General features: G+C 46.6%; 1 protein-coding gene across 1 annotated transcript; it reads right to left on the reverse strand.

Moving 5' to 3' along the window:
• Positions 1-206: 206 nt before the first annotated feature.
• bptf (bromodomain PHD finger transcription factor) lies at positions 207-25567 on the reverse strand. The gene is given in 32 exon segments (XM_087170032.1): positions 207-1048; positions 2395-2581; positions 2787-2871; positions 3430-3622; positions 3812-3988; positions 4072-4571; positions 4674-4899; positions 5050-5132; positions 5219-6681; positions 6841-7996; positions 8219-8463; positions 8564-8675; positions 8777-8913; positions 10085-10328; positions 10421-10544; positions 10661-10811; positions 10941-11069; positions 11245-11369; positions 11564-12548; positions 12551-13096; positions 13214-13498; positions 13622-13757; positions 14027-14156; positions 14335-14466; positions 14889-15241; positions 15546-15631; positions 15749-15961; positions 17714-17896; positions 18096-18281; positions 19999-20219; positions 22819-23641; positions 24844-25567. Coding segments are annotated over 32 exon segments (10170 nt in total). The 5' UTR covers positions 25358-25567; the 3' UTR covers positions 207-1008.
• Positions 25568-25801: the final 234 nt, after the last annotated feature.

Genomic DNA, 25801 nt, shown 5'->3' on the forward strand with positions numbered 1-25801 from the left:
ATTTAAACATAAATCACTGTACTGACAGCTATTCTATAGCACATCTCAGGTTTCATCAATTCTTTACCTTTTATTATGATTTATTTGATCTATATTTATACTGTCCCTGCCTTATATTACAACTCTTGAGCTGCTATGTACATGCAGACCCTTCTGACACGCTCAACATTTTGAGATGTCTTCCACAAATAAACAAGAGGAAGAAATCAGTCTTTTCCATTTTATTAAGTTCCATATACATCAATATTTCTTCAGCTGTAATACAAAAAAAGAAAAAGGAATCAAGTCAAAATCTGACAAATTTTTACAAACAGGGCAGGAACCTTCAAATACATGGTTTCATCCTTCTCAGTCAGTCACTACTGCAGAGCAATTCATTTACAATAGCTTATTACCATACTTTAAGTAGGTTATAGAAGTTTAACCAAGCAGACTACTGATGTCCAGATATTTAGTACAACTGTCTTTCATGCCACTTCAGACTAAACAATGAGTGGAAATGGGAGAAAAAAAGTTGTTCCACCATGATATCTGAATTTAGACACAAAACTCTTGATACATTATGCTCAGTAAAACTCAGCCGTTGTACAGTCAGTATTCAGCTTCCTATTTCTTGGACATGATGACCACAAGGATGGCCTGAGGGATTTTTAACAAGAAAAAAAAATAAAAATAAAAAGACTGCGATCAAAAAAATAAAGTACATGGAAATATGAGAGCTCCTTTAAGAGTCTTTTCTCCGAGGTAAACTTTCTTCTGAAATGCCTCAGTTGTTCACGCTCCTCAGTACAGTCCCACTGATGAAGGTCCAAAAAGGTCCCTTAGAGCTGAAATGGGCAGAGGGCAGCTCTGCCTCAACAGTTCAGTGAAAGCAGCAGTGCCGGGTGCACCAACAGTCAGAGGAGCAGATCCCAAACACAGGCTGAGGCAGAGTCCGTCACAGAGTTACAGTTCAGAAAAGCCATATTCTTGGCAAGTGCATTTTGTTTCAGCAATGTGCGATGCTTTCTAAGAGGCTGAAGAAGACTGTAGCTTGTTGTTATGAGACCTACAGAATGCGGAGAGAGGGGAAAATTGAGAGCCCTTCACATTTTTGTTTATTGTCGTGACATCTCAAGAAACAGACACGGAGAACGTGGAAGTGTAGGCAGAGGATCCTGCAGCCATGTTGGTGTAATTTTATTGGGAATGCCTTTATTACTGAAGAAATCTTCCACAACTACAAAACTGAGGTTACATTATTAAGTGAGGAACAAGATGAGGTCAAATTCCTGATTCTTCGTGGTACATTTTGGTCTTCTAAAACAATACTATCTAAAATGGTTTGCTTCATAATTATTTAAAACATCCAAACATTCAAAGTCAGATATATCTTACAACCATTGTACAAGATAAAACGTATGTACACTCAACACAACCAGCTAAGTCAAACTCCAGGTGGAGAAACATACAAAACGTCTCATAAATATCTCTCTTATAATAAAATATGCAGCTTTATATATTCTTATATATCTGGTAAGGTCATCATTCTCAACATATATCCAATCCAACTCAGATGTTTAGCAGAAAATAAATACAAGTTCAGAACTAAAATGTGTTTAAAACAACCTAGATACTGTGATGGATTGTTCAAAAAGGCCAATATCCTGATCAGAACAAAGGATGTCCCTCAATTACATGATTACCACTTTTCAACATGGCTGCTATTTTGTGATTATTACCAAAAATATTGTTGTTGAAAACTTCAAATTGTGTGACATTTACATGATAAGCACATTTGGTGTTTAAGTGTGTGTTCTTGTTTTTTGTTTTTCTTTATTAATGGTTATTTTTTTAGATTTTCTGGAAACAGAACGTTCCCATGTCATTATTACTAGAAACCCCAGCATCCAGTCCAGACTCCAGCTAGACTGGCCCACTTTAAGAATCTGACAATCTGTAAGAAAGAAGAAAATGGGATGGCATAAATCAAAGGCATGCAGAAAAGGTGAACAGACACAAATGCAAGATGATACACGATACAGATGTCACACGGCACTACGGTTTGCTAAGACATCGGACATAATGTCTTAAGGGTCGTCAAGCTCTGTTGGTTTTAGTGCGGCCAGGCAACCATTAAAACCATGTGACTGTTTAAAGCCGACTCTACTCTACAAGTAAAGCACATTCTACTGCCGAATACCGTCACTTCAGACATGCCAGTGCTACAAACACAACTAAAAAAAAGTGAGTGGCAGGCATAAATGCAAAAATTAAGAAAAAAAAGAATAAATGAAACTGACGTGACAGCCGATGTGGCCTGAGTCAAAAGATTACAGAACGCAAACATAAGCATGGAGAAGAAGAGAGAAACCTGGGAACCTTCAGAGTGGGAGCAGGAGCACTCAACCTTACCTGCTCGCTTTGAAACCTTTGAGCTTCTGTACAAAGAAGGCTTCCAGCACCTCGGCACACTGAAAGAAGGGCGTATCGTTGGGGTTGTAATAGCGGCAGTTGTCGAAGATTTTGGTCACGTCGGCCACGAACTCCGTCAGCTTGTGGTAATGTCGCTTTTGCAAACGGGTTTCCATGGTGGAGAAGTCTGGGAGGGACGGAGAAACGCGTCAAGTGTGAGAAGAATGTGCACAAAATATCATGAAATACACAGTATGGATTTTATCTGGATCGTTTCGTCACTCTGGGGAAATTAACAACTCGTACCTTCCACAATGGGAAGTAAAACACATTGGACATTTTCCACTGTAAGAAGCAGCCACTCGAGAACAACTGCCATCATTTGTTCTTACCCATTGGCTCCTTTATCACGCGATAATAATCAGGTGCATCGTGGGGATCCACTGGTTCAAGGAAAGGCCAGGCCATTTTGTGAGACTGTCGAAATAACAAGAAAAGATTTTTTATCATTTTAAAAAATCACGAACAAATGAAATATTACAGCTGATGGTTTGATATCGACCGTGTCGATGTATAGTTTCTATTGTTATATAATTTACTTTTTATTTGATCATTTTTAAACATAAATAAATAAACATTTGTGTCTAATGTCTACTCTTTCTCCCTCATTGAAAAATACAGAAAATAAACACAAGATGTCTCCAACCTGACTGAAAAGTTCCTCCACTGTGGATGTTCACTGCAGGTTTTCAAGGTTTCACATCACACTTGTGTGAAGCTGGACAGACACTGCATTTATATTGCAGTTGCTGTTACTGTACGCTGTTTTAACTAATGCTAATGTTGGCGATGGAGCGATAGCGAAACATACAAATAGCTTGTTTAAACTTTTCCTCTTCATCTGATTAATGGTCTAGTGTCAAACTCAGCACTTAGATTATCCTGCACAGTGAAGCTCAAACATCCGGCTGAGGCATTAATGTTATTAATAATATCATGTGAGCAAAGACAGTCAGACATACAGAGGTGTCATACCTGTAACGAGCGTAATATTCTTTTCAACCCTTCATAGTCTTTGTCAGTGAGCGGCGTGAGGACTGTCATGGCGTCTTCTGTCGACTGACACTGCGGGCACACGTATACGTCGATGTGGTTGGCCTCGCTCTGCAGGATGCCCACACAGCGCCCGTGGTACCAGTTCTGGCAGCGGTCGCAGCCTATGTAAAACCTGCGGGCGGGGGGGAGAAATGGGATGCACCCTGGTTAGGACACCAACGAACAAGAATGAATGGGACAATGGATTCTGAGAGATCAGGTTTCCGACACCGTTTGCATGGTTAGTGGGATTAGATCTGACCACAAATTGTGAATGTGAACACTTAAAGCTGATGACGAGTTATGCATTGTGCAGCCATACTGTGATTCGTCATATGGTGTCCGGCAGATGCAGTACAGCTCCTCGTTGCTTCCTCCCTCCTGGCCACGTTTACAGTCGTTACACACAAAGTCCTCCAACTTCTTGGCCTCCTTCTCCGTGATGCCGACACACGCGCCATGAAACCAGTTGGAGCACAGGTCGCACCCTATGTAAAACCTGAGGGGGAAAAACATCATTGGGGTTTTTGTCTCATTGGAATCATGTGTGCATTACAGCGGTGCAGAGAAGAGAGAGCTTACTTGGACTCGTCGTAGGGTGTTTTGCAGATACAGTACAGTTTGGTGTCCTTCTTGTGATCCTTTGAGGTAGAAGAGAGCTTCTTCTTCTTCTTGTGTTTTGAGGAGCTGGAATCTCTGTCCTTGTCCCGGTCCCGGTCTTTGTCCCTGTCCCGATGTCTGTCCCGCTCTCGGTTTCTCTCCCTCTCTCGATCCCGGTCTCGCTCTTTATCTCTGTCTCTGTATCGGTCTCTGTCCTTGTCCCTGTCCCGTTTCTTGTCCTTGTCGTGATGCCTGTCCCTGTCTCTGTTTCTGTCTTTGTCCCTCTCTTCTTCCCTCTTGCGTTTATGGGATGAGGAAGGTGAGGTCACTGCGTGGGCACTGTGAGAGGAATGTGTGGAGTGAGCAGGATGGGAGGAGTGGGAAGAAGCCGCCTTGACTGTCGCTGCAGCAGCTTGGGTGATAGCAGCTCGGGCCTTCTCTTTTTCTTTCTGTAGCCTTGCTATGTCCCGCCTCAGCTCCTCCTGAGAGGGAGACAAGACATGCAACGTTCACGTGTAGCATCCTGCTTAATGTATTTTAAACTTCGACTGACACAGATGAGTGAAGGCAGAACATGTGCTAACCTGTACTTGCAGCTGCAGCTCCTTGTCCAGCAGCGCCCTCTTCTTCAGGATCTCAGCCTTCAGCTGCTCTTTGTGCTTGTACAGCAGCGCGGTCAGCTTGGTCGCGTTCTGCTTGGAGCGTTTCTGCTCCACCACCTCCTCCTTCTTCCTCTTCTTAGCCGCCTGCTTCTCGTCCTTCTCGATCTTGTCGAGAATGAACTTCATCACCTGGTTGCACACAATCATTCTGAGGGAAGGAGGACAGAGCGGCGTTAGATACATTCATTTCAGTTCAGTCGGTGGTGCATTTATGGGATGGCTTGCACATTAGAATACATGGACTTTTATTTCTAGCTTTGATACTACGAGTACAATCATATTTGACAAAGATGCAGACCTCTGGTTCTCCTCTCTCTCCGCTGCAGCCAGAGTCTTCCTCTGTTTCAGCTGCTCTGCTGTGGCATTCTGCTTCACGACCGCCTGACAACAAAAACAACATTGCGTTAATATCTACAGAATCTAGACGCTGTGAGGAAGGAATCCTTGTGAATTGCTCTGTGTCTCACCTGTTTCTGGATGCCATCCCCGGGGCTAACAGTCTGCAGATTCTGCTCTTTGTGTTCCCTTTTAGCCTCGTGGTGTTTCTTCTTCTTTGGTTGTGGTTGTTGTTGCTGCTGCTGCTGTGGTTGTTGTTGTTGTTGCAGTTGTTGTTGTTGTTGTTGCTGCTGTTGCTGCTGCATTCTCTGAAGCTGCTCCTGGACGCTCGCTGGTGCCTGTATAGTCACCATGTTCTGGATCTGGTGGGCCTGAATCTGCCCCCCTGTCTGCTGGATCTGGATAGGCAGCTGCAGTTTGATCTGCTGTGGGACTGTGCCACCCTGCTGCTGTGCCTGTGCCTGGATCTGGGCTTGGATCTGGGCTGCCACGTGGGGTGGCAGGGCTGACAGCAGCTGGACTGGCTGTTGCAGCCCGGGAACAGTGATGAGCTGATGTCTGATTGGAGACTGGACCTGAAGCTGAGGCTGCGTTTGAACTTGATTTTGGTTCTGAGGCTGGAACTGGACTTGGAGCTTAGCTTGGACTTGGGGTTGGGCTTGGACCTGAAGCTGTTGCTGTACCTGGGTCTGCTGCGGTGACTGGACTTGAAACTGGGGCTGGGTTTGGACTTGAGTTTGGACCTGGGGTTGCTGCGGGGCCTGAGGCTGAATCTGGCTCTGTTGCTGGAACTGGACCTGAACGTGGGGATGGAGTTGTGTTTGGGCCTGAGACTGAACCTGAGGCTGGGACTGAACCTGGGGCTGAGGTTGGACCTGAGGCTGTTGCTGAGCCTGGGGTTGGGTTTGCGCCTGTGTTTGAAATGAAGCTTGTACCTGGGGGTGGTACTGAGGTTGGACCCTTGACTGGAGTTGGGCGTGGGCCGGGGCCTGAACCTGGGGCAAGGTTTGGTTTTGGGACTGAAACTGAACCTGAGGTTGGATTTGAGCGAGGGGCTGCACTTGGGCTTGGGGTGCCCGCGGCTGAAACTGAACTCGGACCTGGGGGTGGATTTGGGCTTGTGCTTGGGACTGGAGATGCGCTTGAGCCTGAATGTGTGGCAGTTGCTGGACTTGGCCAAAGGGCTGGACCTGAATCTGTGCACGGATCTGGGCTTGAGGCTGGGGTTGTAATTGAGTACCGGTTTGGGGCTGGAGCTGAGGCTGGGAGGGTCTCACAGTCGTCACGACAGAAGAGACCGGTAGTCCCTTCATGTGAACCTGCACTGCTGAGACCGGCAACTGAGGCACCTGCTGCACGGACACCACAGCAGGGTGCTGGACTTGTGCTTGAGACTGAGGAGTAAGAGAAGCTTGAGGCAGAGGGGTAACAGGTGAATGTGTGGAGACAGAAGCAGGGGCAGAGGCAGGTACAGTGGCCAGGACAGGAGCCTGAATGGGGGCTGCAGCCTGCTGAGCTGGTTGAACTGGAGTCTGAGCTTGAGATGCGGCTGGAGTCCAAACCTGGGGCTCAGCGGCCCTCTGCTCTGTCAGAGCTACAGAAGAAGAGGAGACGTGAAGAGATGTCATTCATTAAATTCAACCATTTTTACAGTCAAAATTCAACCACTGTATTGTAAACTGTGCACATTGTAAACTGACAGAATATAGCAGGATGGTATTGTGGTTATGGTGGGTTGTGGTGGGTCCTTTACCTGGCACTGAAGGTGTTGTAGAGGTGGCTGTGACTGGTGTGACAACTGCACTGGCCACAGCAGCATGAAGGGGAACCGGAGCCGTGGCTTGGATTTGGGTTAGAGCTTTGGCTGGGGATGGGACAGCGATATGGGTGGACACGACGGCTATGACGGGGGCAGAGACAGGAGCAAGAGCAGGGGTTGGAACTGGGACTGCAGAGGGAAGAGAGGCAGAGGCTTGCATTTGGGGTAGGTTAGTAGCGGCTGCTGTAGCTGCAGCAACTTGGGCAGTCTTGACTGAGACAGGCGCTAAAGCGGGGGCAGTAACGTGCATCTGGACAGGGGCTGAGGATAAGCCTGGGGAAGAGCTGAGGGTGTGGGCCTGGACCTGGGGTGCAACTTGTCCCGAGACAGGTAGCGACACTGCAGTTTGTGTTTGTGTAGGGAATGAGCCTGGGGTGAGGGTGGAGACTTGGGATTGGACCATGGCTTGGACGTCAGTTTGGTTTTGTGCAGGGGCTGAGGTGAGGACTTTCTGAGTCATAGCTGGTACTGCATTTTGTGCCAGGGCAGGCACTGATCTTGCCATGTGGGGTTGTGCGAGGATAGGAGCTGGTGAGGAGGATAAAACCTGGGTGGAGACCTGGGCTGCAGCTTGCGGCAGCGCGGGAACAGGAGCGGAGATTTGCGACTGTGCAGGGATGGGTGATGGGGTAGCAACTGAAACCTGTGACTGGGCTGCAGCTTGTGCCGGAGCGGGCACAGGGGCTGCAACTTGTGTTTGCATGGGAATCGAAGGCGGGGCGGGGGCCAAACTTGGCATTTGTGTTGGGGCAGGTAGTGGGGCTGCCATTTGTGTTTGGGCTAAGCCTGAGGGAGTCGTCTGGACCTGCGCAGCGGTTCTGGCTTGAACCGGAGCTGACATTTGGGTTTGAGGGGTCTGAGATATGGTGGGCTTTGTAGGGCTCGCAATGCTGGGTGCCGACGTTGAAGCCGCTGGGGACGGGGGCATGGGAGTGAAAAGGAAGCGCTGGACCTGGCCGTTAGGCATGGCCGCCTGCATTAACTGCTGACCAGGGCCAGGGATGACCGTTACACCCTGTGGGATGATTTGCAGCTGGCCCTGGGTCTGGCCCTGCCCCTGGATCACCACTGTCAGACCGGGGTTTCCACCCTGCAGAGATGACGACAAAAAGAAATTTAACCTTCAGCTAACAACAATATAATAATTATAACTTGGTTGTGAGAGGTAGAGTTTGTGAGTATATAAAGTACATTCAAAAACATTTTACTTTACTAATTAAAATAATTAAATATATTCCCCATATTCACAGAGGGAGAGAAAAATAATTTTGTGTATTATTGGGATGAAAAGAAGTTAAAGCGTGTCCCTCACCTGAGCGCCCTGTGTTAGCTGCATGAGCTGTGCCATAGTTAGTTTGACTTGACCCTGTTGTGGTCTGTTGGCCTGCGGGGGAGCTACAGGGGGCTGTCCAGGAGCCGTGGTGCCTGCACGAGGTGACGGTGCAGGACAAGGTGCTGCTCTCTGATTTGCCGCCGTCTGCACAGGTGTAGAACCAGGCACAGCTGTGGCTGCAGGGTGCCCGCGGCCCATCTGGGTCACGGCCTGCTGAGGTTGGCCTGGAGGGGGATGAAAAGGCAGAATTTTATTTTATTTTGTGAGCCACAAAAAGCCGACCACAGTCACTGCAGAAAGGAAATCATGAGCTGGACAGAACACCTTGTGGAGCCAACGCTGGACTTCGGACCATTGCTGCGCCCACAGAGGTAGACAGGGGAGATGACTGGCTCATCGTAGTGCCTGGCTGTGTTTGGCCTCCTGCTGTAGTGGCCTGCAAAACAAAACCAACAGTAAAATCATCCATCATCATGCTTTATATTTCCCATAGCGTCAAGTTAAGATAAAAAAGGATAGGGTGAAAAAACAAAAGACCTGTTGCTGAGTAGTTGAGCCGGAGGTGGTGGCTCTGAGGTTGATGTTGCCAGTCGTAGGATGTAGTGTGCTGTACGTCCTCAGGTTCGCAGGAGGCCCAGAGGGGAAAATGCCCAAGACTTTCTGCTGGACTACACCTGTTGATAAGAACAGTTATGTAAGCAGAGAAACAAACATGTAAGCAGAGAACATGCAGTAATGCAGTTGGTGGATGTGCTGAAGTGGCCAGGCATGCTCTGTTTGCGTGGGGCAGAGCTTTGAAAGGTCTTGTTTGTCTAAAACAAAATAAAAAATAAAAAGGTATCTGTAAAGCAATTTAAAAAAGCTCTTGCACTCAGTTCATGAACAGGAGTTTAAACATCAGAGAACGGAGAACGGACTGTACAACAGTAACAAAAAACAAAAACGCAAGCAGACCTTTGGCCATAATGCAAAAAAAGAAAAACAAAACAAACACTAGTTGCATCATCCATGCTCAACGTCAAGACTCCATCACAAGGCAGATTTCTGCCTCTCACATGACACTCTTTCATCCATTTTGGCACGTGTAAGCCCAGAACCAGCGGAAAATGGATGACACTCGTGCTCCCTACCTCCTTGAGTAGTGGGCATGTTGAGCGTGACAATCTTGCTGTTAGCGGGCAGGGGGAGTTTGGCGGCGAGGACCTGGCCAGCCACAGTCACTGGGCTGCCAGCGATCTGGAAGGTTTGCTCTGAGGCGGTGATGCCGCTGGCCACGGTGGCCACCGAGCCAGAGGAGGCTGCAAGACACACCATGCCACCTGCGGTCATGCATACCCACAAGGGCCACCACAAATGCCAGTCTACAGCTGTGGTGTCCACTGGAAGGCTCGAGTCAAACAAATGGGGCTGGTATTTCAGCGAGTTCGGATTATTGATTTGTCTCGTGTTTGAAATTTTGATGATACGCAGCCTTTTGTTTTTGCCTTTATATTTTTTTCAGGCTCAAAAAAAAATAAATCTGGTTTCAACAGGACTGAAAGTGGACACCACGAGTCACAGTCAGTTTGGCAAACCAACATAGAAATCTGACACACACAAAAAAAAAGAAAAAAAAAAAAAGAAGTTGTAAAAGGTGAAGTCCTGCCGATGACTTTTTACAAATTGATGAGGCTATCAAACGATTCAACAAAAATAAAAAATGAAAAATGAAAAAGAAAAAGGTCTTTTGTACGTCTGCTCATCTCTAACAGAATATGATGGATGAAAAGACACGTGGACCGTTTTGTGTGGAGGATTTCAGATGGGCTACGGATGATCCGCACTCCTCGTCTTGCGCCTGCTTACCTGAGCTGTTGTTGGTCTGACCCTGTTTGACCCAGGAAGCGAAAGACTGGTGGAAGTTCTTGTCTTGCTGGAAGGAAACCGGAGAGCCCAGTTTGGAGGCGAGGACCATCTTGGTTCCAGATGCGACCTGACCCGTCCTCTGGCCCGTGGACGCCGGGGTGCTGGGAGTGCTGGCTGAGGTGGGGGTGGCGGTTGTTGTGGAAACGGTGGCAGTTGTACTCGGTCTCTGCTGCTCCAGACGTTTCTAAAACAAAAAGTGATATATATAAGTACATGGAGTTCGATGACCCAAAACATGGTTTAACAAGCCAGAAACCCTGACAACAGTGCTCCAACCTGTTGAGCAGCCAGTCTGGCCTGTTTCAGCTGATTCTCCAAATGGGCCTTGACATCCTCGGCTGTCTTCAGAGCACTGCCAGTCTTGGAGGGATCTATACCCTGTGATTTCTCTCTCTCCACCCTGTAACACCAAGGAGAAAAAAAAGGGTCAATCTGATGAATCGGCACTCCACCTCGAGAATTCAGTGTTCCTCCCCATAATGATAACGTTAGGGGGCTCGCTTGTGTGTTTCTCACCTCTCTGCAAAGGCCCTGATCTCCCACAGCTCCATCTCCTCTTCAGGCACCCATGTCTCCACAGCGATAGGCCCGGTCAGCTTGGCCGGCTCCTGCTTCTTGGGCCTTAAGGCGCTCGAGCGCAGGCCTTTCCTCTGTGGAGTGGGGGTTTCTACTCACGTGAAGGGAGAAAAACAAACGATCAATTATCCTTGTATTACGCCGGCACGACTCCTCCGGCCCTGGATCTCGGAGTCAAGTTAAAATCCTACATCGTTTCTGAACTAGTGTTTTCTTTTACCTTTGGGAGTGTCTCTGTTTCCGAGCGGACAGATGATCTTCCTGATGCAGTATTCTGAGCGGATGCCGTAGGGCCCAACGTCTCTTCGTTTTATAATCTCTGTTGTGGTGATGTCCGTGTCCGTGGTTTCTTCGGGGAGAATCAAACACATTAGCGCATCACTCAACGGTCATGATACTACAGTAAAGTAGAAGTTGCATGTCTGAACCGAAATAGGAACGAGCAGGTTTCCCCAGAAGCGTCCAGAGAAGAAGAAGTGAAAAGACGAGCACAGGTGAAGAGGAAATGCGTGACGTATTCTCACCTTTCCGGGTCGTCCCCACAGCGGCGGAGGGTTTAACGGCCATGTCGTCCCAGCGGAGGCAGGCCCACAGCAGCCTCAGCATCAGGCTGACCCCCGCCAGCGACCTCACAGTCTGGAGACGGTACCTGAATGCGACGACAACAAACTGTATTCGTATCGTCTTTCTAATGCAAATACAATAAATGCACACTTCAGAAACCATCAGCAGAGGAAAACGGCGATGAGATTCATTAAGTCATAATATTGTCAAATGGTAATTACAAGAAAAGAATTCACCTAGTTTAGTAATCTTTAAGCACTAAACCAATGTGTCACAAACCTCCATGTGATCCCAAAGGTGGGCCGAGGTGAAGGGTAGGGCCATATATCCAGGGCAGGCTTGGCGTTGTAGTTGAAGATGGGCACCTCTCTGATGCCCGCTCTCCTCGCCAGCCTCTTCAGGTCATCATTCGGCAGGACGAAGATGCTCTTCTTGCTGCTCTTGGTGACGAATTTCCGGTAGGACGGCAGGGCGGTGCCCGAGCGGGCCTTCCTGGATTTGGAGAACCTCAGAAGGCTGACTCGGCCTCTGGTGGAATACTCTTTACTAATGGTCATGGAGCTGGTTGTTGTTGAACCACAAGCGCTCGTCTTGCTGTCGATGACTGGAAGTTTGGCCTTCTGGGAGACATCCGCCCCGGGCGCAAGGGAGCTGGACTGAGCAGTGGTGGAAGTGGTGACAGAGGAGACGGCGGTGGTCGCCGCAACGCTGCGGGATGCGCCAGTCGTTGAGGCATTTTGAGGCTCTGTGGTGGCGATTGAAGACTTCAAACCTTCGCTACTGCTGCCGTTGTCGGTGCTATTGCTATTCACGCAGGAGACGCTTGACGATGGAAGCTTAGCAGGCGTCGTCCCCTCACTGCCCTCACTCTTACCGAGAGCGTCTCCTCTCTCCGCCACGTGGTTCTCCAACTTCGGGACTTTCAGCGGAGGTGGGTGACATTTGTCGGACGCATCGTTTTGCGAGAGGTCTCCGTTCATTAGAGACTTGACAGGCTCTTTGATGTCACCCTGGACTTGACTGGACGGGTCTGAATTGATGCTAGAGTCCTCCGTCGTGCTGATCGCAGTTTTCCCATTCACCTGCACCGGACCCGTCTTGTTTCGGTCGACCTCCGCGCTCTCTGTGTCGCTCTGCGCGCCGCCTTGCTCCATCTCCTCATATCCACGTTTCTTGGCGTTCTCTGGCTTCTGTGTTTTCTCTTTGCTTTCTATTGCCTCCGATATACAATTGTTTTTACTGTTGAGCTCGGCTTCTTTAAGGATTCTCCATTCACCTCTTTATGGGCTAAGGCCTCCGCTCCACTCCCCTGCACAGCTTTCACCTCCGTCTGTTTGCTGTGGTTTGTTGCTGCGGAGTCTGTTTTATCCTCCGTCTGCTCCTCCTCAAATTCAAGCTTTTTAACCACTTGGTCGTTCACCTGTAAGCTCTCCTCCTTCTCTTCTGCTTTAACGCAGGGAGTCACAGCAGGCTGCTGTTTGCCTAACGTGGATCCTTCAGTCTTAACTCCAGAATTGGGCTTCGTGGCAGCCATTTTGGACAGCAGGGTCGCCTGTCTCATCCGCTCCAGCCTCTGTTTCTCCTCCAAGGTGAACTGCTTCACCCGGCGCTCCAAGAGCCCGTCCAGCTTGGAAGGCTTTACCTTCTTCTTATAAGCCGTCCGCAGCTGGAAGCCCTCGCTGACATTCACCACGTCATAGTAAAGGTTTGATGCGGCGGCCTCCTCCTTCTTGGGTTGTTCCACATGCTGCACCGGCTCTTCCCTCACGGGCCCCACAGAAGGCGAGGGAGGGTCTTTGTTTTCAACTTGGTCTACAACAAAAAGTCCCACAGGTCAGTGGAGGTTGGAAAACATATTTGATTTCCACAAACAGCACCAACGATAAAATCCAAAAATAAATGAGAGATAATTTAATTTCCACTATTTACCTTTCTCGTGACTTGAGGCAACAGTTTCTGGGCAGGGGTCAACCTCCATTTTTTCATCTTCTTTCTTCTCTTCCACAGTTTTCCCCTCCTCCTTCTCTGTGGGTTTTTCTTCCCCTTCGGAGTCCTGAGGTTTGCAGTCCTCCTCCTCTGATGAAGTGCTCTGCGCTGATGCAGTGACAGACGCTTGCTCCTTGTCCTCATTCGCTGCGTTCTGCTTCTCAGTTTCCGTCGACTTCTTCTGGTTATTTGTGCAAGCTGCTGCATTTTCCTTGGTCATTTTAGCTGCTATAATAATAATTAAAAAAAAAAAAAGATTAGTATACGAGTCTAAACTGCCAGTAGCAGAAGAATATATCGATGAAAATAAAAAGCAGTACTAGTGGGAATTAATGCCAGTTCAGCCCTTACCCTCCAGTGCTTTGCGATAGTTTACGTTTGTGTTCCCGGGGAGCTTTGGAACAAAACGCGGCACGTGGGTTTTACTGACCCAGCTCCAGCCACCGTAACCAGTCACTCTGTACTCCTCTCCCTTCTGCTTCCACACCTAGATGGAAAAAAAAGAACAAAATCATGAATCTTTAAAATGAAGACAGTTATACACATTAAAATGGAGAAACAAAATCAACTGTAAAGCAGTTTGAATGCTCGAGATCAGATGTCAGGGTGAAGTTGAGAATGCATGAATAGTGTTTTTCAAATCTGAACAGTTGTGTAAATGCATTGGTTAAATGGTGAAATAGTTTAAAGTAATGGTTGAACTGCTAAAAACTTCTCAGTAAAACCTCCTTTCATTGGGAGCAGCTGCTGTTTTACCTGGTGTTTGATGGGGATGGTGTACTTCACCCAAGTGGCCTGCTGCAGCGTCTCCTCATCTTCCAGTTTTTTCTCTCGCTTTTTCACCTTCTCTTTCTCCTCCCGCTCCATGGAGGTCATGCGATGGAGCCTGAAACAAGAGAAAACACAAGAGATATAAAAAGGTACAACAAGCAGTATTGAAAGTTGGGATGCTCCAGAAATCACTGGTGTAATTAAGCCCTGGTTAGTCTTTGGAAAAGCCCGCTACATGTGTGTGTAACCAGCTGCCACACACTTCCTGCAGTGAGTTTTTCTTCTTCTTTTACCTTGTGTGTCCAAGAGAATCTTTCCAGACAGGCAGCATGACGACTGGTTTGATGGCACACTCCAGTATGGCCAAGGCCAGAGCGAATTCCCTGGCCTTGCTGCACATCTGCACTGCTTTGTTCCAGTTGGTCCTAAGAAAACCAGACACAAACTGTATCAATCAACAGGTAAAAACAATAGATCACAGAGAAACTACGTCTTCCGTAAAAGCTTAACCATATTTGAAAATGTTCATATTTTGCGAGAACCTAAACGGCTTATTTTTCTATCTTTAAAGAAACAGTTCAACATCTTGTGAAAATATGCTTATTCCCCTTCTGGCTCTCGTCTGATCTGTAAATATGTAGCTGGTTTAGCTCTGCACAAAGGCTGGAAACTGCTAGCTTTGCTCTGTCCAAGGGGGATAAAATCCAGCTAGCAGCACGCCTGAAGCTCACTAATCAATAAATTATATATTCTTGATGCTGTACAAAAACTGAAGTGCAAAAAAAACCCCCAAAAACTATGAATGGTGTGTAGCTGCCTCTCGAACACTTCTGAACCTGAGTTGTACCTGTGCGATGCCCAGTTGGGATGCATAAACGGCCCGGGCACGTTGGTTTCCAACTGGATGATGGTGAGACGCAGGGTGGAGACGGTCAGACTCCGCGAGCCGTAGATGGAGCCGTTCCATTTGAACTCGGCTGCCGTGGTCAGGCTGAACTTGTGGGACAGGTGGCGTCTCTTGTCGTGGTCCTCGCGGTGCTGATGTTTGTTGAGGGCCAGGACGTTGGTGCTGTACTGGTTGTGGTAGACCCTGTATTTCCCCTCCTGACCCAGTTTGAACAAGCTGTTCAGATTCACAGTCAGGTCTCTTTTCAAGAAGCTGAGCCGCGAAGATTCGCCATCAGAGCGTACAGGGGACGACTGAAACACCAGAGGGAACATAAACTGTGGCTTTAATAACCAGAGGTTTCACAGTTTCTGACACCCATGCTGATACAACAACTTTTGAGTACGAACCTTTTTCTACAAAACCTTTTCATCATTTCATCAAATCAATCTAATTAATGCTAATATGACAACTCTGCTTAAAGAAAACACACAACACTCTGCTGGGCACAAAGCCAGTAGTGAAAGAAAATATTAAAAGGATCTGTCCCCTCTTTTCGTAAGACAGAAAAAGAAAGCAGCACTTTTGTTGTAGACCTAAAACAACACCGGCACTCACCTCTTTGCTGCCTCTGGGTGTTCGGTTATTCAGCTCCTGTCCTGCCGCTCTCGGCTTATCGCTCTTGACCCGTTCGTTGTACTCGTCTATCGTCCAGAAAGCAGATACACCGTCAGCGCAACAACAAAACAGACACTTTAACTTCCACCCTCTGTGTTTTATTTACTTTCTGAGCAGCACTAGCGATGCTCTCTCGTGCTTACCTGTCCCGTCCTGGCTGGTGAAGGAGGACTGAGAGGACCGATCAGCCAGGTCAGGCGGGTCTAGTTTCCTGAGGCTCCCAGATCCAGAAACCTGGCTGCCGCCGCTGCTCGTCTCTGGCTGAGACAACGGCTGCTGGGGCTGATCTTGGGTCGGCGCCTGCGAGTCGTCAGGGTGTGCGACTTCACTGCTAGACCCTGCTTTCACATCTTCATCTAAAACAAACCAAAGAAAAATACAGTAAGAAAGCCTGAGTATAGCTGTAGATGAAAGTGTTAGAGGTGCTAAGAGTGAAATGGAAGGACATTCTTACAGGCAACATGCTGTAAGCAAAGATGGCAGCTGATATCGCACATGATATTGGCAACTGCTGTAATTAGGAAATTCTCAAAAAAAGGCTTGCTCAGTGTATGACGATGTCTTAAATCTTGGTGTCAGCATTCGACCGACAAACTGTTTTAAAAAAATAAAAATGTTTAGTGGAATATTAAGTGTTTCATCAGTCTAGCTGGGCTTATAAAACCAAACCCATCTTGGACAGGAAAAGCAACACAAATCCAAAATAAGCTGCGCACTTTGCTGCAAAGCCAAATTGAGACACCAGCTCTGCCTTTGGGTTGTAACAGGAGAGAGAGAGAGAGTCCTGCATATATATGCAGCTCTTTGTTGACAAGGTAGCAGGTGGGGCTTCCAGGCAGAGAGCCTTTTGTCTGAGCAACAGAAACCCACCCAAAGGCCCATAAATTGGAATGAGAATAAGGAGCTGGTTGTGACAGACGTGGCGCGGTGGCGGCGGCTGCCAAGGACGCCGCCTACCACAGTGCCAAAAGTGTGCTTTTCAAGACCATGACTGGAGGAGACGATATACCAGACAGGACGAGAGACGAATGCCGACATTTTGCCACCAAAGCAGCAGCTGAAGGCGACAGCTTAAGTTTGGTGCAAGAGTAGGACAAGGTGAATGGCAGAAAATGGCCTGCAACAGCTTAAGGTCTCCGTGGATCAATTACATGGAGGAGAAAATATCCTCTCACTATCTAATTAGATGTAAACTGAAGATAATGAAGAGATGCTGTGACGTTCCAAAGGATCAGGCTAATTACGGTCAATCGAGCGTTGCATAAAAGCTTAAATGTTTTGGATGAGCCGCTAAAAGAGGAGGAGCATTTAACAGCCACAGCTCTCAGTGTTTTGTCTGAAATGTTATTTATGTCTCAATAAAGGCGCGGAGATCCCCTCTCTCACAGTGTGGAGCTGATTAGAAATTCAGCTGAGGAAACATAATATATCCACTAGGGAATATGTATATACATATATGTCAGAGAGACACACTAGTCTGTTTGAAGTCATGCAAAAAACATGAGGGGAAAACAAAAAATGTTCCATAAATCAACAGCCAGCCAATGAAACAACATGAACAAATGCAAACCGAGACCCAGTTTGTGACGAGCAAAGCAGCATAAGATGCTCAGACCCGAAGGGAAACGGGCACACCGACCTGTCAGACAGAATTTGAGAAAAATATCTAAACCTTGCAAACACAGCAGAGTCATGAGGAAAAAGAAATAAACAGTCTCAATTCAAAGCACTGGAGCATCTACAATCACCTGTATATTATTGCACGTTTTCCCCCCGATGGTCTACAATGAATTAAGTTTCAGAACAAACAAATCTCTTCACGTTACGACAACATATCTGTCCTGAACCCAAGTCAGCATCCTGTTGCTCAGGGTGATAGACAGGTGTTATATGTCAAAGTCTGTGAGTGATGTAGTTTCCCCCGTTTACTGAACAAAGCAAATGAAAGGGGTGAAAAGGGCACGGCGTGGTTAGCGGAAACCAGCCGAGACAATGAGACAAATAAACACAGATGCACACGTGCAGCCCAGCGGGAGGGAATGAAGTGGGGGGGGGGGATAATGGCGGGATAGCGGAGCGGACATTAGCCAATGTTTGACTTTGAGCACCTGTCCTTTCCTGCTTTGCCACCGGAGGGGACTCCCCACTCTCCTGACTCCTAGACTGAGCAGGCTCCGCTTCCTCCTTTGATTCAAGGGATTCTGTTTTAGGCACAGCTGAGTCCTGGGAGGCTGAACCGGGGTTAGCATCAGACACGCAGCTCTCCTCTGCAGCAGGGGGAACCGAGGCTGCTGTGGTTTGACATACATACACACACAAGGCAAACAGCACTAGCTGAGTCAAAATACAGTATGTGTTATCAGCAAGTCAACATACGATGTCAGAACAGCTTTGCACATACGGTAAAACTACACCTGCTGTTACCAGTGCTGTTGGATCTGTTCAGTTAGTGACATGTAAGATAGATTTAGATCCGGAGTTCACCTTTACCTTGGGAACTAGCCTCTTCCTTGTGTTCGGCGTCTTTGTGCTCTCTGTTGTTGAGCTGCGAGCTGGACTCGGCGGTGTCCTCCGCCGTTTTAACCGAGCCCGTTTCTGCTTCCTTCTTAGCCTCCTCTGCTCGCCTCCTTGCTTCCTGTGCCTCCCGCTTGACCTTCAAATGCTCCATGATCACGTCTACAAACAAAATCAAATGAAGCTGTTGCTCATTTACACGTTTTGTTGCTAGATTTGTCGCTAGTCTGTAAATCTAGCGACAAATGCACCAGGTTGTTGATCATGCAACTCTATCACTCACTCAGTCACAGACCTTCATGTTTACAGGGCTGGCAAAAAATAACAGGAGTGATAAACAATGATCAATTAATGAATTGTTTCAGCTCTACGAAAAACACTTAAGAGAAGCATCCTAACGAGGAAACTGGAGCGTAACGTTTTCCTATCATAAAATTCCACTTTTGAGTTTGAGACGAGCTTTGACAAGTTAATGTGACAAGTTATAAATTAAAACAAAGTAATAGTGTGAACTTGGTCTTAGATGCCAGCATATCCACAGTCTATAACTCAAGTATAAGTCAATTCAGCAAAGAAAAATACTCCCATCAGCACAGATCCAAGACATAGCAGATGTTCTTTCATAAAAGAAAAAAAATAATTAAAAAAATCTCCAAAGAATCATGTTTCATAACTACAACTCTCACTGGGAACAAAGCAGCAGTGTCCCCACCAGCTCAGATGAGGGAGAGCAAGGTGCAGGCGGCACTGTGCTGCAGCAGTGGGCTTTTAACACAGATGAAAAATACTAGCACTAACCATAAATCACTTATGATGGACTGTAATGGCCTCACAAAAACGTGGCATTTACTTCCATTTTGGGCTGCAGAATACTTATTCAGACCTCTAGCTTTTAAAAGAATGCCAGAGGCTCTTCCCCAATAAAACACATAGTACCCCCGCTGTCGTTCTTGTTAGTGGAATCTGGCTTTTTTCGGTGACATACACAGGAAAAGTAAAATCAGACAGATCTGGCAGCTTGTCACACAGAAGCGGAAACTGCTGGCGTAGTATTCAAAAGTCATCTAACTATTGTGACTCCTTGGAGGAAGGCAGACGGGGGGGAAAAACAGTTGCTAGTTGTCTGATAAAGCGTGAAGCAGGAAGAGAAGGCAGCACCTAACGTTTGTGCGTCAACTGTCATCACAGCAGAGCACTGCTGCCCGAGAGGCGGAGGACATACGGTCTTATCTGATAGACTGTAACCCTGCAGGTCAAACACAAAGATTCATACATGATGCAAACATGTTGTGGTTGTTAACAAGCAGCAACCTCCGAGGCTGAAAAATTAAAGCCAACACAGAAGGACCAAAAAACCCGACTCCAGAAGTGGGTCAGTCCCCGAAGACTTCCAGGTTAAACTTCACAGTAGAAATAAACATGTCCACAGCCTGGTACAAAAAACTGTTTTGGTCTCTACGGGTGATTTCCTCCTTCATGACAACTGTTTATATAACTCACTTAAAGTTTAAAGTTAGGCTTAAAGTTATGTATGTATAAGTGAGGGAATGCCACTTCGAGTGACAGGTGGATGAGCGTACACCTGCCACAAGCCGGCATGCACCAAAGTCTCAGCTCCACACACAACCCCCTCCTCTTTGCCAATTTCTGTATTATTAGGTTCGGCAGCAACAGATACTGGCAAGATGGCGACGGCGGGAGCGGCTCACCTATGAGCTTCAAAACCGCTCCTCAGAGACCTATAGGTGACGGTTGTTAACGGTCAGGTCAAACGTTTCCCTGTGTACTGTGTATTTCCCGGAGTACATCCTACTCACATGTACTACAGGGTTCAAATTTATCTCTATTTTGTGATGTCAAGACAAAATCAAATCTTTACCGTTGACAGCAGTGAGGTAGGCTTTATTGTTTCCACGGGCTTTGTTGGTAAGGTCCTCTGTGATGTCCATGTGAGCTTGGACTTCCTCCTTCATCTCCTCCAGAGTGGCATGCAGGTCCATCTCCCAGTACTCTTTATCCAGGCGCTCCATGAACTCCTCCAGCTGCGCCTTGGTGCTGTAGTACCAGATCTTTTTCTTCTTGTCCTCCCCGTCCTCTTCCCTGGGGAGCGAGAACAGGATAAAGCTCTTAAATAACAGAACAAGCCACGCCATTTTCTCTACCACCTCACTGCAGAGGACGGTTTACAATACGAATGAACTGAGACAATATAAACATGTTCACTGCTTGATACAAATTTAGACATGTATTCATTTATATTACCTAGTAAGATAACATGACTGGTTTTGGTAAATACCCTGTAGATTCTGTGTTTCAACTTTTATTAAAGAAACATTAGCTTCTCTTCTTTCAGTTGGATTAAATAAACTCTGCACTCTGTTTAGATGCCTGTATGAAGTAAAGAGAAGGATGTGCAAACAAGCTGAAAAAAAAAATAATAATCAGTTTCCATACTAGAACTGAATTGCAACAGCAAGCTGATTCATGCATTATGATACTAGCTACTGGTATGCGAGAAGAAATGAATATAATCAGGCTCAGGATAAAACTGCGTCCAGGACGGGTTAAACAGTGACTTGTAGCAGACTGCTCATCTACTTTAAGTGTCTCATTAATATTCTGTTGGTGCACAACAGTTCAGCTCAAGAGCTGAGCGCCTGTTTCTCCCCAAATGAAAAACAATAAAAGGCTCTGTCAAATACTGTCTGACAGTAAGATGAATTCAGCCTCTCATTTATAAAGGGCTACGCTCAAAGAGAACAGAAGTCTGGGGGGGTGGGGGGTGAGGGGGCGTTCAGGAAAAGCATCACTGCCAATAAACAGATAAAGGAATCGGATTGTATGTTTCCTTTATAAACACTAGTCAAACAAATGACTGAATTCATGGAAGCATGTTGCATTCTTTCGTGCCAAACGTGTTTCCTCCTCCGTAACTTTCAGTTTCATTTTCCAGTGGTTTCCCTTTTTTTAGGCTGGAACACACACACACACACACACACACACACACAGACACACACACACACACAGCATCAAGACAGGTCTGGTAACGTGGCTGCAGTATTGTACTGGTTCACCCAGGGGACCTGTTTGTCATACTTAGGGTGAATCTGCATTTGGCTTCACAACAACACAAACTCATGAGATGATGATATTGAATAAGGCTGTTACTGAATATTTACACGGACCGGCGTGACCTAGCAAGCTGCTCCTTGTTTTTAAGATCATCATCTCAGATCACGATAAGAACTTAGGTGTTTATAATCTTCTCTAGAGCATCAACATCACTATATTAATAAGAATAAAAACACAATCAGCAATTATCAGCTCGATGTTCAATTTATTTAAGTGTGTAATTAATTATTATTTTTTTAATCTGAATAAACTGAAGTAGAGCTGAACGCAACGATAGATCCAATAACAAAGGAGCAAAGTGAAGAAGTAATAAAGAATTAGGATAGCGTGATACCCGGGGGAATTTTATAACTGTTTTAAGGAGGAAGTCACAGGCCTAGTGCAAAAAGTATTTACTACTGCTCTCGATGAGAATGACCGGTGGTCAGATGAAGGGAAAGATCCCACAAACTGTGCGTCATATGAACCAACACTCGCTTCTCCTCAGTGATGTAAAGATACTGAAAACAATAATGGCTGAAAGAATCTGGACGTGTATTTATTAATAGAATAATTTCATACCTGAAAGACGGGGAATAAATAGCGTCAGACAAACCCTGAATATAATCTCAGTGGCACAAGAGAAACGACCTTCAATGCTTCTCAGCTTAGATGCTGAGGAAGCATTTGCTAAAATTCATTGGCTATATTTGGATCATACACTTGAGAAAATGGGATTTCATTTAGATTTTAGTAATCAGGTTTAAGGACTTTATTCCAGACCACTGTCATGGAAGAAAAACAGGAGCAGACGAGGACGCCCGCACCCACATTATTATTTGCAATTACTTCAGAGCCGCTACCGGAAATGCAAGAAACCTAGACTATATGGAAAGTAAGATGGAGGAGGCTGCGATAAAATAGTGTTGTAAGCGTATGATGTCACTTTATTAGTGACCTTCTAACTTCTACTCCAACACTTTTGAAATGTTTGAAGGGTTTTGGGAGAGTGTCAGGTTTTAACAATCATCTAGAGCAATGACGCTTGGTTTGGAGAATGGGCAGAGAAAAGGACTTATTATAATACACCAAATGTGAATGAATGAGCTAAATTTTGAAATAATTTAAACAGTTACAAGATAAATTTGGTTTATCCTCGAAAGATTTTTATAGAATAGAGAAATGATTTAATGTCACAGAGGGAATAAAACAAGTGACCCACTCCGACTGAATCCTTTTTAAAAAAAAGATTACGGAAGAAAAGCGCAGTATGAAAATTGTGTCACAAATATATTAATGTTTGCGATCACACCTGTCAGGGAATACTCTGGATATAAAAGACAGGGGGGGAGCTGGAGATGAATGTTATTATGAAAGAAGGAAATTGAGGTATTTTATAACTTCTTTCATTTTAGCAAAGTTTGACAGAAGTAGAACAACTTGTGCTGGAGGGACTGTACACAAGTTGGAAATCACAACCACATTGTGCAAAATTGGAGTCACACTGGGAAGAGATTCGTACAGAAATACTGTGTATACTGATTTACCACTAGACCCATTGTATAGACTCATTGAGGATCCTACTTACACAATAATCCTTCTGTTTAGGAACCAGTATTTCCTCTGGTGCCGGTCATATCCAATGGGTTCCTGGCGGATGTAGGGCTTGTTCTTCTGTGCCTCCGTTACACAGTCTGTGACACCAGGCACCTTGTGTGCCACACAAATCTCACACTGCCACTCGTCCTCTGGAACCTCCTCCAGTGGTGGTTTCACACACTCCAGGTGATAGACAGCTGAACAGGTCTCACAGCACAGCAGGTCACCCAGGCGATGACACACACGGCAGTGATCGTCATACTGCATGCTGCCGTCCGACATCAGCTCCTCACGGGCGATATTGGTGGTGAGAAACTGGTCCACCAAGAACTGTAGCACCTTGATCTTACTTTCAAGAGGGCCGTAGGGATACTCATCCACTTCCTGGTATGGAAGGACATGATGGTACTCCCGGTCGCTCTCACAGTACGCCCGCAACACCTCAGGCCATGTCATGCCGTCAATAAAGTACAGAGTGGAATTGACACTGTCCTTGAGGTCAGCGGGGCCAAAGGTAGTGTTGGAGGAGTCCTCCTCCCGTAGGATGGCCTTCAAAAGGGAAATATGGGTCTCTGCTATTAAAGTGCACTGCTCCTGGCCTACCAGTGCAGCACAAAAGTCCTCAAAGCGAAAGGGGGAGAGACGCAGCACCGTGCTGAAGTTCCGTAGCACCTCGTAGATGGAGGTGGCGTTGAGCAGCTCCTCGTTAGGCACCAGGAGATCCTCGGAGGTTTTAGGAAGCTCCAGGTGAGGAATCTCCTTCTCCTCCAGGATGGGAGTGCGAGGCCGGGGAGCTCGTACTTTTTTCTTCCCTGTGAGATAAACAAAGATAGTTGTGAACAATTAGACTGCTTTGATTCATGGGCTACAGCAAAGCATAAAACTTCTAAAAATGTCGTTAAAAACAGCCACATTATCTATATCGCAGTACTGAGCTACAATACTGTGATATATGTTATTTTCAATATCGCCTATCTCTTCCTATTTAGCAATATCCATCCTTTGTGTATCCATATCTCCAACATCAGATGGTTAAGTGCTTAATTTCTGAATGTAATTGTAATTAACGTCATTTCCCCGTTCAAGGAGACAAATGTGACAGAAATGTCAGAATGTGAAAAGGATAAATTGTGTCCGGATGATGGCAAAACTTTAAAGTGTGTTACTTTGGCTGAGCCGGCTCAACACATGGCCGGTGACATTATTAGCTAACAGGGACTGTCTCATCCTCCTGCATCCAGGAAAACACTAGCTCCCCGGGCCGGCTAATGATGTGAATGTTAGTCGGACTACACCGTATAATAGTTATTTCTCGGTGTTGCACAGTAAAAAAAAAACAAAAAAAAAAAACATTAACCATCATTTTTTTTTGGAGTGATTGATTGAAGGGTTTACAGAGCTGAAAGCTTGCAAAAAAAAAAAATGATTAAAATGACAGGCACGCTGGCCAAGCTAAGTTAGTTAGCTAGCTCTTATCTCCTCCTCTTCATGATTACCTTCTATAAATGACAAATATTACATATACACCCAAAAGAAGTGTTGAGGAAAGCTATAAACACATAAAGTTACCGTTATCTAACACTGCATGCCTGTCTTAAGGATGACAGTGGTCAGCACGAGCTAATTTCGGTTGCTAACGTTAGCGCGCTAGCAGCTAAGTTACTGACTGAAATGCAACTGAGCGGTAATTCGAGCAGCAGGGATTAACAGTGATCATTAAGGATAGGTATGGATTATTTGATCGGTGTGCTTTAAGACGTTTTTGACAGACGGTGATGGCGGCAAGGTAAACTGGCGGTACAGCTACGGACTCAATCCACCTGCAGTAGCATTAATGAGCGGACTGCGGCCTGTGTTCATACAGTGTGCATTCTCCATTTTGAACAATAACCTACTGCTTCCTGCACTGATTAAAAACAATCATCAGCAGCAGCATTTGGGGGTGTATTTTCCATTCCCCCTGGAGGGTATGTTGAGACACTGGGGCCACTGCCTGATCATAGTGTTTATTTACCCGGAGTGCTGGCGTGTGTGCTCTGGCTCCGAAAGCTACTCTCTGTACAGTAGCTGGCATCATCCTCCTCCTCCTCCTCCTCCTCGTCCAGCACATCATCTTCAAGGCAGTCAGAGTCCTCTTTGAGGCCCTCATCCTCTTCGGACTGAGGTTCCTCCTCAATATACTCATCCTCCTCGGATCTCAAACTGACAGCATCGTCCTCCTCCTCGCTCTCGTGGTCGTCGTACACCACTGTTTTGGACGCAGCCGTCCGCCTTCCTCCACGACCCCCTCTGCCTCCTCTGCCGCCGCCGCCGCCACCTCTACCTCTTCCCCTGCCCCGTGTTGACGTGCCGGGTCCCCCTCTCTTCTTTCTCGCCGGCTTGCTGGTCTCCCTTGTGGGGCTCTCCTCGTCCCCGCTGTCCCGCAACCTGGGCTTAAGATTCCTCCTGGGTCGCAAGCCCCGGGCCGTAGCTGGGGACGGCTCCTCGGCTTGTAGCGATTTGGGCGGCCTGCCTCTTTTCCCTCTCATGATAGGCGAAATCTGTTATTTTACAGTCACAATTTTTGCGTTTATTTAGCCTACACGGACGCGAGCGAAAGCGGTACCGCCACAAAGCTGGACCGGTGGGGATTCAGACGGTGTAGTAACCCCGTGATACCCCTGTGTCTGTCCGGGTGCGAAAGCTCAAAACGTTAGCCCGGCGTCCCGTTTGGGTTCGCCTAGAGCCGCCATTTTTCTTCTTCTCTGCCTCTCTGGCTGAACAAACAGCAGGCCCTCACCAGAGGAGTCACGTGATTAGCCGATACTACTTACTTACCCAGCTCAGTGGCAGCGATGACCGAAATTATTATTTTTTTTTCTCACAAGTAGTTTCATGTTTACGGACTTACTTGTACTGTTTTTCTCTCAGTGGGCGGTTTCACCTTTTAATGAAAATTGTTTTAGATCCCTGTTTTTTTTTTTTTGTCCCCC

Source organism: Seriola lalandi, unplaced genomic scaffold (assembly GCF_002814215.2).
Source record: "Seriola lalandi dorsalis isolate HSWRI2012SDOR001 ecotype SW California unplaced genomic scaffold, Sedor1 jcf7180002054926, whole genome shotgun sequence".
NCBI classification, from domain to species: Eukaryota; Metazoa; Chordata; class Actinopteri; order Carangiformes; family Carangidae; genus Seriola; species Seriola lalandi.